The following is a 12,409-nucleotide window of genomic DNA, read 5'->3' on the forward strand; positions in this document are numbered from 1 at the left end:
GTATACTCGTGTAGTAAAACCATTGAACAACCATACAAAACTAGTAGGGCACTCGGCGAACGCAGACTTCCATCAAGACAAATGCTCTCTGCCACAATGTAACAAACATAAAAAATAATTTCTGGATCCACCCCATGCAAAACGTTATGGGTTCTTTCTTGGCCCACATTACACAACTCCATCAAGTTTCATGAAAATTGGCCTGGTAATTTTTGCATAATCCTGCTGACAGACAAACAGCACCAAAAACATAACCTCCTTGGTGGATGTATAACTAATAAAAGGCACCATTCATTAGCAGACATTGTTTATTACACATCTACTGTCTTCCAGTTATCTCATTTAGACCGGAATTTAATTTTGGAATTTAAGTCACATAAATACGATCCTCTCCCCAAAAAGCAAAGTAAGAAAAATGTATTTCCTTTCCATGTTTGCTTGACTGAATCAGCTGAACAGATTTTTTTTTTTTAAAAGTAAAAATAAAAGGGTAGATTAATCATCTTCACTGTGTTCCCTAATCAATTTTTGCAAATTTTCTGAAACCAGATGTGCCAAAGTTATTAAAAAAAAAAAACTAAAAAAAAACTAAAGGGCTTACAAATAAAATGCAATGGCGCTTTATTGAGTGGAAAATAAAAGCATTTGAGTTTAAACACCATAGCAACAACAACAACAAAAAATGTCGGCCCCTATTTCCATGTCTGTCCACAGGGTAATAAAAACCATGATCTTATTATTTTTTAAAAGTAACGTAGAAGAAAAAAATGTCCTTTTGCCTGGAGGACTCAATCTTCTGGGCATCTCCACCACTTCTTATGGTGCTACATGTGAATGTCCATTTAAAGTGCCTCATCAGACACCAGTATACAGGGAGAGGAAGTAAATATACAGGAGGAATATAGGGTAGATGAGAAGAGGCTTCTTCGTTTTAAATTCATCTCCAACGAGAAGTGAAGCAGCACTGTAAGCGGCCCAGAATACTCCAAAAAGCTGGGGGGGTAAAGACATGATGTTAATAGCAATATTTACTGTAACCTTAATAACTTTAATAACTCAAGTGTAAATAACTCTCGAGTTCCAAAGGCGAATCGAGTAGGTATGGATCAATAGTACCCACCTTTACTAGTGTTGAGACAATATCAAATCCCCCAATGACTAAGAGCAAAGGGGCTATGACGATAAGTGGCAACAATGAGTATCCTATCACTCCAAGGACCTGTCCATATGAAACCTACCAAAACACAATCAGCATTGTGCAGCATGTCTGAATTAAATCACTGGAATGTAACAATTTGGATTAAATACCATGTGTTAATTTGATACTGTATGGGTCATATTTTCACTGAGATTGGTGTTAATGTTTACCTCTCCACCAAGCACTCTTGCAAGTAGAAAAACGGTCAATGATCCAAATATCCAAATTGTAATGATCCAAGAGACAACCTATATAAAATGTTACCATTAAAATACATAATCTTTTCAATTAATTTAATATTTAATACAACCTAGGCTACTACTGCCATTTGTGTACTTAATAATAGTACTTAAATTACTCTGTACATTTAATTACTGGTCAATGATGTTGCATCTTTATCAAGTACATAATAATAAACCTGAAACTCATCTCATCTACATTAAGTGTAAAACTTGTGTACTTTGCATTGGTATGTTTCCTTTTGTTTGAAACTACTAAAATTCTGATTTATAAACAGTTTGACATTTTCAGCCAATTCTTTTTGGACAGCTAAGGGTAATAATATACAAAAATGTACTCAGTACTCAGAAACTCACTGAAATCATGTCAATACTAATTCCATAAGAAAATTAGGTTAATGATGAGTATAGCAAGTCAATTATAAGATGCAACAAAAACAAAGTTCTGATCCTTGTGTATATAAGCATATGTAAACATATTCTCCTCACCCTGAACTGGCCATAAATGGATATCATGGAGAACAGTAACACAACAGCAAGAGGTCCCCAAAAGTCTGGATTATCTCGCACCACTTGTCGGTTGAAGCCCAGAGAGGGCATTGGCATCAGCACACAACGTATCTTGTAATATATGTCCTTCAGGTCAATATCGAGCTCCTCACTACAGTAGAAAAACAGCAGGTCAAAACATTTTGTGTGACTCAGTAGTCAAAGTCGCTTCAATCAATGTAAAGTCAAAACTTAAACTGAAAGACTTTGTAACATTTCCCCATCTTTGTGAACAGTCAATATAACATAGACTGAAAGGCTTCACACTCACAGGAGGGGTTTAGTGTCTTCAGAGTCTTCCTCCTCGACTTCCAGGAGCCAGCCATACCCTCGCTGTCTCAGAAAGGTCGTGGCATAAGCGTCTTTTCCATGATCACTGCCCATATTTAGCTTAATATCTGGAGCATCAATAGTGCCGCTGAGTTCTACGAACAATGGAGGAAATATTCATGGTCAACCACATAGTATTTGTCTTTTAGAATCATAATTTCACAGCACAACACAAAGCAAATGATACATGGTTGCTTTTAAATCAAGTAAGTTTAGCTTTATTAGATATGCACACAGCAAAAGTACTTAGCTAGATTCTGCCTTACTGACGACGTAAGCTACCTCACCTACCGATGCATGTTAATATAGCCCTAAGAAACTGATATTCAACTACTATAAAACTACTGATAGTAAGACATTTTTTTTCTGTATCCCAGTTAAACAACCTAGTAAGTTAGCCATTTAGCTACAAAGCTAACTTGCGTCAGTAAAAGCTACCTGACGCTAGCCAGCCAGCTAGCTAGACCAGAGGGCTAGACGTTAGCTATTAGCTATGAATGTGAAATCGGCTGTCAAGGTAGCAAAAGCTAAGGTCAGAAAGCAAAAAACGAAAACTATTTTAAATAGACAAGACATAATCCACAAACTGGATAAACCACGGAGACAATACTGAAATGGCAGTCTAGTGTTAGGGCCTTACAGAAACATTACCTTCAGCGTCAGCCGATGAGACGAAGGTAAAATCTCCGTTGGTGGGAGAGAACTGCATCGTTGATGTCTTGCCAGCTGTTTACCCAACGACTTACATTTACACAAATTATGTCAATGAGTTGTTTGGCATACGTGTTCGAACCGTTGGCATGAACCCGTATTTAACTTCGTCATTTGTAGCCCATATTGTCTGTTAGCGAAATGCAACCTATTTCGGCAGCCACAATCCTCAAAACAGACTGTCCGATGAATAGGAAGCAGGAAGTGAAAGGGACACGTCAAATCCTCACACGGGTGCGGAAAAAGCTCGCCACCTAGCGTCAGTGTCATAGACAGTGTTCACTGTATGGAAAAAAACAAGACAGCTCAAATGAAAAGGTGCAAACGAGCAAAGAAAGGCAGAGAATGCTGTAGTGTAGATGTAGGCCTACCATAGACTGTACACAATCTATGAGACAGTATGTGTACTGCACATAGCTGTACATACTGTACTGTAGCCTATATCTGTATATGGTTCTATACTAAATATCCATATATTTATTCTGTTTTTCTTATAATAGGCTATATTCTGTTAATACACTGCACTACACTATATTATTCTTACCACTGTTATTATGACCGCCGCTAGCGAAGCTAGCGAAGCGGTCATATAGGGATTGTCAATTTTTATTAATTAATTTATTTTTTTCTTGTTATTTTTTTTTCGTCATCTACTTCCTGAAATTTTGGTCAACGATACCCGGGGCACCGAAACACCGGGGCACATGAAATTTGGTGGGTATGTAGCCCCACTAGACTTTTACGGAAAAATTTCGTTTGGTCCCCGTTGGCCACTCCCCCTCCGTGCTGGGCCCCCGAAACCCAAAAAATGCAGTTTTTCCTAAATAACTACCTGAACCGTGGCACCGAGGATGAAGAAATTTTTATGGTATGTTGGTCTCAAGGGCCCACATCAACCTAGCCCATAATCACTCATTTGTGATTTGCACCCCCCCGGTAAAAAATGAAAATGCAATATCATTCTGCTTTAATCGCCCCTCTCTTCAGTAAAGACGTTCAGAACTGCACCAAATTGTATGTGTATGATTAACCTGACATTCTCTGGGGGTATGGCAAGTTTCGTAGAATTTCATCCATGGGGGGGTCTAAAAAATTAAGTTATGTGTACATTTAGTGACTGTACACTCTGTAGATGGTGGTGCACACATATACACATGCACACACACACACAGGCACCCACATACTATCAGTATTAGAACGGCCGATACATAATTACAAATTCAGTAGGATTAAAAGAAAGCCAAAATAAATATTCATCATCATCATCATGGCTGCATTTCCAGTATTGGCGATAAGTAGTCGTTTGTCCACTAGATGGCGCATCGTTGCAGTGAGACGTAATTTTGTTGGAAGTTAATCTAAAGTGGGTTGGTACGGAAGCTTATTGCTGCCACACTAAAAGAAATAAAAAGGCTCAGTATTATGTAATTACGTGAAAAGTTTCTTGTTATAACAATATCTTTTTCACGTTTTAACAAGATATGTATCACGTTATTACATAAAATGATCACGTTATTTCATGACAATGATATTTTCACGTTATAACATGAAAATATCATGTTATTTCAAGATATGATTTTTTTAAGTTTTTACAAGATATTTATCACGTTTTACATGGAATTATCACGTTATTTCAAAATAACGAAACTAAACGAAACAAGGCCACGAGAGCTCATGGCTGGCATAAATGATAACTAGTCGTGTCTATGAACTTGCACCCTGACTGCTATTACAGTGCTGCTTGATGAGTGTTTGTTTTTGTGCATGTGTGTATGTGTGTATAGGCTGTGTGTGTGGTCAATTCCCAGCTGACTGAGGAGCAGCGAAGAGGGATGTGTGTGTATCGGCAGAGAGCTGCTGAAAAGGAGGCCGATAGAGAGGTTCTGTGCAGGATAGACTGCTCACACCATAGACTGTATATATATATGGCTCACACAGCCTGATAGTTCTGCTTTATCTTCTTATCAACACAATAAATAAAACTTTCGCTAACTTGACGCAAGAGGTAGAAAGGGCTTTGATAAATATGCAAATCTTCACGCAATGTGGGTGAATGTATAGACCGCTCTGGCTCGGTAGCCTGCATGTCAGGTCATCGCTGTCATTTCTAAGGCTGTGGGGAAGGGTGAAAATATCAGTATCATATCAGTATCATGAAAAAGTATCATAAATAATTTCATGTAATAACGTGATAAATATCTTGTTAAAACGTAAAAATATAATATCTTGAAATAACATGATATTTTCACGTTATAACGTGAAAATATCAGTATCATGAAATAACGTGATCATTTCATGTAATAACATGATAAATATCTTGTTAAAGCATGAAAGAAACTTTTCACGTAATTACATAATACTGAGCCTTTTTATTTCTTTTAGTGTGGCAGCAATAAGCTTCCGTAGGTTGGAAAGACACTAAGCTTCCTACAAGGACAAGACTGTAGGCTACAGTAGTTTACCGCAGAGAACGTCTAAGGGTAGGATGATTTCTGCATGACATGTAATTCCCATTTCCTCTTGAAGCCGAAATAAATCTGAGAATGTTTATCGGACATGCTTGTTTTTTACTGCAGGTAGGCTACGTTAATCCTATCAATAGCAGAACGTAGGTAAAATAATGTTACCATTAGCATGGTTGAGTGATGGAGGCCAATTTGATTATTGATGTATTTGTAGAAAACCATAAATGCGTTTATAGGCTACCAAGCAAATCGATAACAGCACTAATTGTATCTTTCGACTGTCATCTCATTTGCTTATGACCATAACCTAGGCTACTAACAGGAGCTAAGTGAGTTAGCCACACGTTCGCTACGTGATGTTTTTTTAATGGAAAATATATAGGCTACCTGAAAGAACCTGTCTATGATGCACCCTAAACACCGGGCTGGGACATTTCAGCTCAAGGTCTCAAAAAGCATCTGAGTCAACGTTCATTCCCAAACACCCATATAGGCTACTTCAATCCTCTATTTTCAAAGGTGATTCAAGTAAGGAAGAGCATGGCTCAAAGTAAAGTAACTGAAACTACATAAATTCGTCAAAGTGAATGTAGATTTATTAACGCACCCGTGATGATCTACATCTCAATTTAAACCGCACGTTGAGATGTATTCAGGGCAGGGCTGTACCTACACATATTTTTCTTGCACGTGCTACAAAAATCATTCTTGCGATGGATGATTTAGTACCAACGTTACACCGGTCAGATACAGTTTTGCCTATGGATATTCCGTGAGACTGAGGCGCTTTTTGTTTGTTCGAAGTGCGTGTTTAGGGTGTTAGAGGGGAGTCGATGTGCTTTGATTCCAGCTTGGTAGTTGTAGTCTATTCGATCGAAAAAACACGTGTGTGTGAAGTATCCAAACAATGATAACGCTTTCATTATGGCTGCTTTAGCCGCTACTGTACAGTGGATGGGTTCCATTCAGAAGTGTCCACTTCATTCGCCCTTTCCGTGATTCACAGCTACGTGAAATGTATTAGGCTACTACTGATATGCAAAACTATTAACTTTTCGCCAAGAGGTGGCAGCTTGATACTGTAAGGTGTAAGCCATTGGTTCCAACGGAGATTTTATTTGGGTCGCCAGCATAGCCTAGTGACAATTTGTGTTGTGTAATAGGCCTAGCATAGGGCCTACCTTATATAGCTTATAGTTTGTTAACAGTCACGGTTTTGTCATAACTCCCTCTATGGATTTTTGCATTTAGAATAGCTCTAAAACCAGGGGGCGAACACGTCGCAGGGGGGGGCGCCAGTGCGTGGATATCTCAATCGCAAACTTAAACAATATTTCTATCGGGCGCCTACCATGGACTAGGCTGGGTGAAAATCAAAAGATTGAGCTTAACCATGGACCTCATCATGGTTGCAAAATGCAAGGGAACATGAATCAGCGTATTATTTGCACAAACAATAACGGACAGTAGCTCTTCAACTTTGCCCGTTAAAATGTGTATGAACTGTCTTGCAACGCATTTCATGAAGGCCCTTTTGGACATGTCAGTTATGCACCACTGGGTAAAACGGCATTTTGTTTTAGACTACTGGTATTTAATTTGTGCATTGACAATAAAGCTGAATATCATTTGAACTAGATGACTAAACTTATGCATATGTAGAAGAAGAAACATTCACAAAAATCCATGACATGACCTCTCTTCTTGATAGCTGTTGAAAACGGCATGAAACTGACAGGGATTGTTTTGTTTAATAATAAATAAATAAATACATTATGCTGCTACCTTCTGCTTTTCCCAAATACAATAGCCTACAGGTGTACCTTTCATCAGTCCAGTTGCAATGGATGGACTGTGATGAACTGCCCTACTTGTGATTGTTTAGAGATTTTAAAGGTTTTATAACAATGTTACAGATTTTTTGGCCCAGAAACAAATCTATTCACCTTTGCAGCTATACATTTCAATGATATAGGATGGCCCGCCAGGCTACCAGTAGGCTACTTTGTGTGCGGAATGTGTGCAAACACACATTCCAAACAAGCATACACAAAAGTTTCAAGAGTGGGGGATGGAGAAGAAGATGGAGACAAATTCATTAATATGATTTATTTTCGCGGAATGGATGTGCAGGACTGAGCGGCGGTCATATTTTGTACCGCTACGCGGGTACATCTAGTATTGTTACTGCTACTACACTGTACATATCTGTACATGTTGTTCATACATACATTGCACTTCTCTGCTTTTTTGCACTTCTGGTTAGATGCAAACTGAATTTTGTTGTCTTTGTACTTGCACAATGACTGCACTAATCTAATCTAACCTAATATTTCATCATGCTGATATGATTAAACTTGTTAAAGTGTAAATATGGCTTCTGAACAGACTGCAAGTCATGAGCCAAAAGTTCAAGCTTAATTTTTTCAGCTGCTGGAAAGTTTTCCAGGGGAGAATATAGACTACCCTAATGCTATACACTCCAAAGAAAATAAAGCACGCTTCACAACCTTTCTTCATCTCCTGCTCATTCTGCAACTTCTTGTAAAGTGGCATATGCCCTCCCTAAAGTAACGCAATGATCGTCAAAACACAAATTTTGGGGTATACATATCAATTTCAGAAAATTTTCATATTCTGTACAAAAATGTATGTGTTCAAAAGCCATCCTCATATTCTACAAGGTCAAACGTGTGCATGACCTCACTAAGTCTTTAGTAATCTTTAGTGACATGGTATGCACGTGTAGGCCTATCACAAATATAGTTCTGCTATTATGTGATGGTCACTGTTTTATGTTTAGATTTTTGCCATGCGGCAGTGTGTGTGTGTGTGTGTGTGTGTGTGTGTCTGTGTGTAACTGATTTAATGCACAGATTCAACTCAACAAACAACGATTGTCGAGGTACAAAAACAAAAACTTTCTTTTCATTTTTTCTTTTTCTTGTCTTTATACTTTTTAAAGATGGAATTGATGTTGGGCTACACTTCAAGCTCGGAGAGATGCTATTTCCCAGGAACTTGAGGACATACTGTACTTGACACAGAAGTGTTGGATATTGTGAGGGGGAGCATTACTGAGGGGTCATTGCTTTATGTTTAGCTCCAGGTTGTTCTGACTGCACCAGAGCACCTGCCATTTAGCCTCCCTCCAATATGCAAACTCATCATAATCTTGGATGAGTCTGGTGACCATACCGACATCTGCAAATGTCCAGAGTTTATCAGCTAGGTCCTTGGAAATGCAGTGTGTGAGAAGAGCAGTGGGGAGATGACACATCCCTGTGGAGCACCAGTGTTGATTGTTCGTATGCCAGAAGTGACTTTACCGAAACTCTTCCTCTAACTCAGTTATATACAGTATGTACTGAGCTTACATTTGACCTTCAGGTGTTTGCTGTTTGCAGCAAGGCCCACCAGCATACAGTCAATAGTCTTGACATACGCATGCACTCATTTATTCAGGTTTCTTTATTGGTGAATAATACCGAAGATATCAAAAGTATAACAGTTCATCTTTTGTGCTCTTCTCTATTTACCTGACAGCTTTGCCACTGGAATTATGGAAACCAACTTCAAGCTGTTTGATTAGAATGAGTGAAAGAAAAGTAGCTAACTCAACATATAGGAACTCCTTCAAGTTGGAAACCCATTTCAGGTGGCTACCTGAATTTGGTTGAGAAACTTGGAAAAAGTGTCTATTTGAAGCTATTTCAAATTTAGCATTATGTACACTTTTCTTTTACATAATTTCTATTTCTTAGTTTTGACCTTAAAAGGAGAAATCCAGTGATCTTTCTTATAGATCTCGAGGTCATGATTACTGTCAGTAAGAATAAAAACCTGAAAACAATCGGTTGCTGCAGCCAACAGTTAGAGCTTCCAGGCAGCTTCAGTGCACTCTGGGAGCATGTTCAAGAGCCCCCATGTTCATGCCCCCAGAGTGTAGCACTGTAGCTGCCTGGTTGCTAATAATTGTTTTTTTTCTTTCCTTTTTTTTGTAGAGACAGTACTTGGTGACATCAAGAAATGGATCTGAAAAATTGCCGGATTTCTCCTTTAAGTGTTGTTCTGCAATGTAAAAAAATGGTCAAAATAACGCAAAAAACAGAAATGAGTCTGTGTGTCAAAATGTTTGACTGGTCCTGCATCTTTTACTGTAAACATTTGCTGCACTATTATGAAAACGTTTTACTCCTGTTTCATTGACTCTGTCCTCACATTCTCATTTGACAGCTGATAAAACCTTAAAAACACATTGGCATAGTGAAAATGTATAGCAAAAGCTCAGGCACAGGCCTGGGTTGTGTTCAAAAGTAAAGTAAGGTTGTACCATTCTTGCTGGCAAGAGTCCTTGTCATAGGGCGAGCAAGGGAAAGCGTTTTACTTTTGGACAGCCTTGTCTGACATCACATAACATCTGGCAAATGCACTCTAGAGCGCATTCTAGGCTTTTGGACGTACCCCTGGAGGACCTCACCCAGCTGTGCAAGGACAGGACTCTAAAAAAGGACTGCACAATCCTAGTTGACTATCCATCACTTGTCCTGTTCAAGTTGTTCCCAACAGGCTAAAGACACTTATCCATGTAAGACTAATCGCTACAAGAATTTATTTGTCCCAGCAGCTATTGGCCTTTTTTTATGTGATTTTAACAGATTTGGTAGCCTATTTTTATGTATTTCATGTTTTATGCTTTTATGTTTTTTATGTTTTTACCATGTACTAATTCGCCCAGTTCACAAGATGCCGCCAGTGTACCAATTTCCTGTGGAACAGCACACTCCACAGGAAAGACAGGAAGATGTTTTACCCAATGAGGCCGGACACCTGGACACTGTGAAATGGGCTTATTGTCCATCTTTGGTGCAGTTGTGATTGGTGTGGCTGAGGTTTGTGTGGATATTTCTACAAATGTCCCCTTATAGCAGTGTTTCTCAAAGTGTGGTCCGGGGACCACTGGTGGTCCGCAAACTATCCCAAGTGGTCCGCGAGCAGACGTGGTGAAATATAGATGAGTTGTTTGCAATATTGAACCAACTTGTATGTAAATCCAAACAGTTCTGCAACACTGCCTATGTAAGCGGTGCCAGTTTAAATCATATGAATCCTCTGAAACAATAAGCAAGGTGCAAAATTCAATAAGCAAGGTGGTTCAGAGTACACATATTGTGTAATATATACCATTGAAGTAGGTCTACTCTTTTTTTTAGCTAGGTGGTCCATGAGTTTTTTCGTTTTTGGTTAAGTGGTCCTTGGTCTGAAAAAGTTTGAGAAACACCGCCTTATAGGGATAAAAATACATCCTTGATCCTTGATCCTTTTTTGGCTGGTTTTCACCTTTGCTGCTGGGTTGATAACCAAAGTCTCAAATTCCTTATGTATTGTCTAATTTCTTGAGACTGTTTTATGGGCAAAGGAAGGATCTACAAAGTATCAAATAATACAGGGGTGACAAATGTAAATAGTAATTCTTCAATTGGGGGCAATTTTGCCATCTCAAATGTTTAATTATAAAATCAGGAAAAATGTGGTTTAAATTATTAAGACAATGCTTACATACTTTAAAGCCTGTGTTGCAGGTTAACCACCACTGTTGATTAATGGGTACATAAAGCACTCAATATATGTATATCGTTTTTAAAAATGTCTCCAAATGGTGTTAAATGCCAGTTTTTGTTGTTTTTAGCATTAGCGGGTTTTTTGTACGCAATTCTGTGATGACGTCACTTTGGGGACTACTTGATCTGCGCTTCATTCATTTCAATGCATTTCAATGGACATCGCGGTTACACTTTCAACATAAAGTTTGTATATTTACACTTCGAATTTCGTCACAGCATTTATATCACAGCTACCCTATGATCTACCAATGGTAATAACGGTGCCTGATATCAATTTAGTAATTTTTCTGAATTTCGGGAGGTCTCGTTTTGGAGGGTATGTTTTACATTCATTCCTATGGGAAACGGTCGCGGTTACACTTTCAACATAAAGTTTGTATATTTACACTTCGAATTTCGTTACAGCATTTATATGACAATGACCCTATGGTCTAACAAAGATAACAATGTCTTCCGATTTTAGTTTAATGCAATTTTCTGAATTTGAGAGGCCTCGTTATGAGGCTACATTTAATGCACCTATTCAGTTCAATGTATTATGCTTTTAACATTACGACACTTTTTTTGTTACTGTCAGTGAACAGCACCGAATGAAAGTCAACATTTTCTTTATATCTAGTGATAGTGATCATGTCGTTAGTTCAGATAAGTAGGCTACCGGGCAAACTTAGTCAAAAGATCAGAATATGAAGGATCATGATAGCTAGCTGGGCTAACTTTTTAGTCCCACCTGTGAGCCACCCGTTACTTCGCTTCTAGCCGCCGCCGATTAGGCTGGTCATGTCTTCAGCATGAATATTTTCGATAACTACTGCTCGTGATTGATTGACATTGACATTGTCAGGGTACGGCTTAGCAAAGAGGGAGATAATATGGGCAAGTCACAGTTTTGCAGGTGCTTGTGTGGGCTGTGCCGTCCCGATGGAAACTGTGGTGGAGAGCTGCAGTAACTAGGGAAGCGAGTGCATTTTGGCCGCTGGTCGAGGAGCTCCCCCGTGACCAGCATATGACATGATCTATCTAGCTATATACATATCTAGGCTATCTATAGCCTATCTATTTATCTATAATCTGCGCTATCTACTGCTGACAATCCCTTACTCGTCTCTCTTTACTCCTCTCTCGTTACTCTCAAGGGTCTCAAGGTGGGCTTTGGTCTGTAGTCTCCCCAAGGTGACGTAATGCAATGCATTGTGGGGGAAAGAAGAATCACTTCAAATGCTGTGAAATAGTAGCTGCTTTTTCGTATTATATTCCGTTTTGTGATACCCAACCACATCAAATACAATGGAT

The 12,409-nt window shown here is 38.7% G+C and overlaps 1 protein-coding gene across 1 annotated transcript; it reads right to left on the bottom strand.

The window, feature by feature from the left end:
* Window positions 1-604: 604 nt before the first annotated feature.
* On the bottom strand, window positions 605-3,216 carry yipf4 (Yip1 domain family, member 4). Its single transcript, XM_076285659.1, has 6 exons — window positions 2,968-3,216; window positions 2,258-2,411; window positions 1,927-2,098; window positions 1,369-1,446; window positions 1,121-1,234; window positions 605-993 (listed from the first exon to the last, which is right to left on the bottom strand). Exons 1-6 carry the CDS (start codon window positions 3,023-3,025, stop codon window positions 856-858), a joined length of 714 nt encoding a protein of 237 aa, XP_076141774.1. The 5' UTR covers window positions 3,026-3,216; the 3' UTR covers window positions 605-855.
* Between the last annotated feature and the right edge of the window lie 9,193 nt (window positions 3,217-12,409).

Source organism: Alosa pseudoharengus, unplaced genomic scaffold (assembly GCF_046254945.1).
Source record: "Alosa pseudoharengus isolate Yale_2024_CS ecotype anadromous, Long Island Sound unplaced genomic scaffold, YU_APseudo_1.1 YU_APseudo_1.1_scf_15, whole genome shotgun sequence".
Classification (NCBI taxonomy): Eukaryota; Metazoa; Chordata; class Actinopteri; order Clupeiformes; family Clupeidae; genus Alosa; species Alosa pseudoharengus.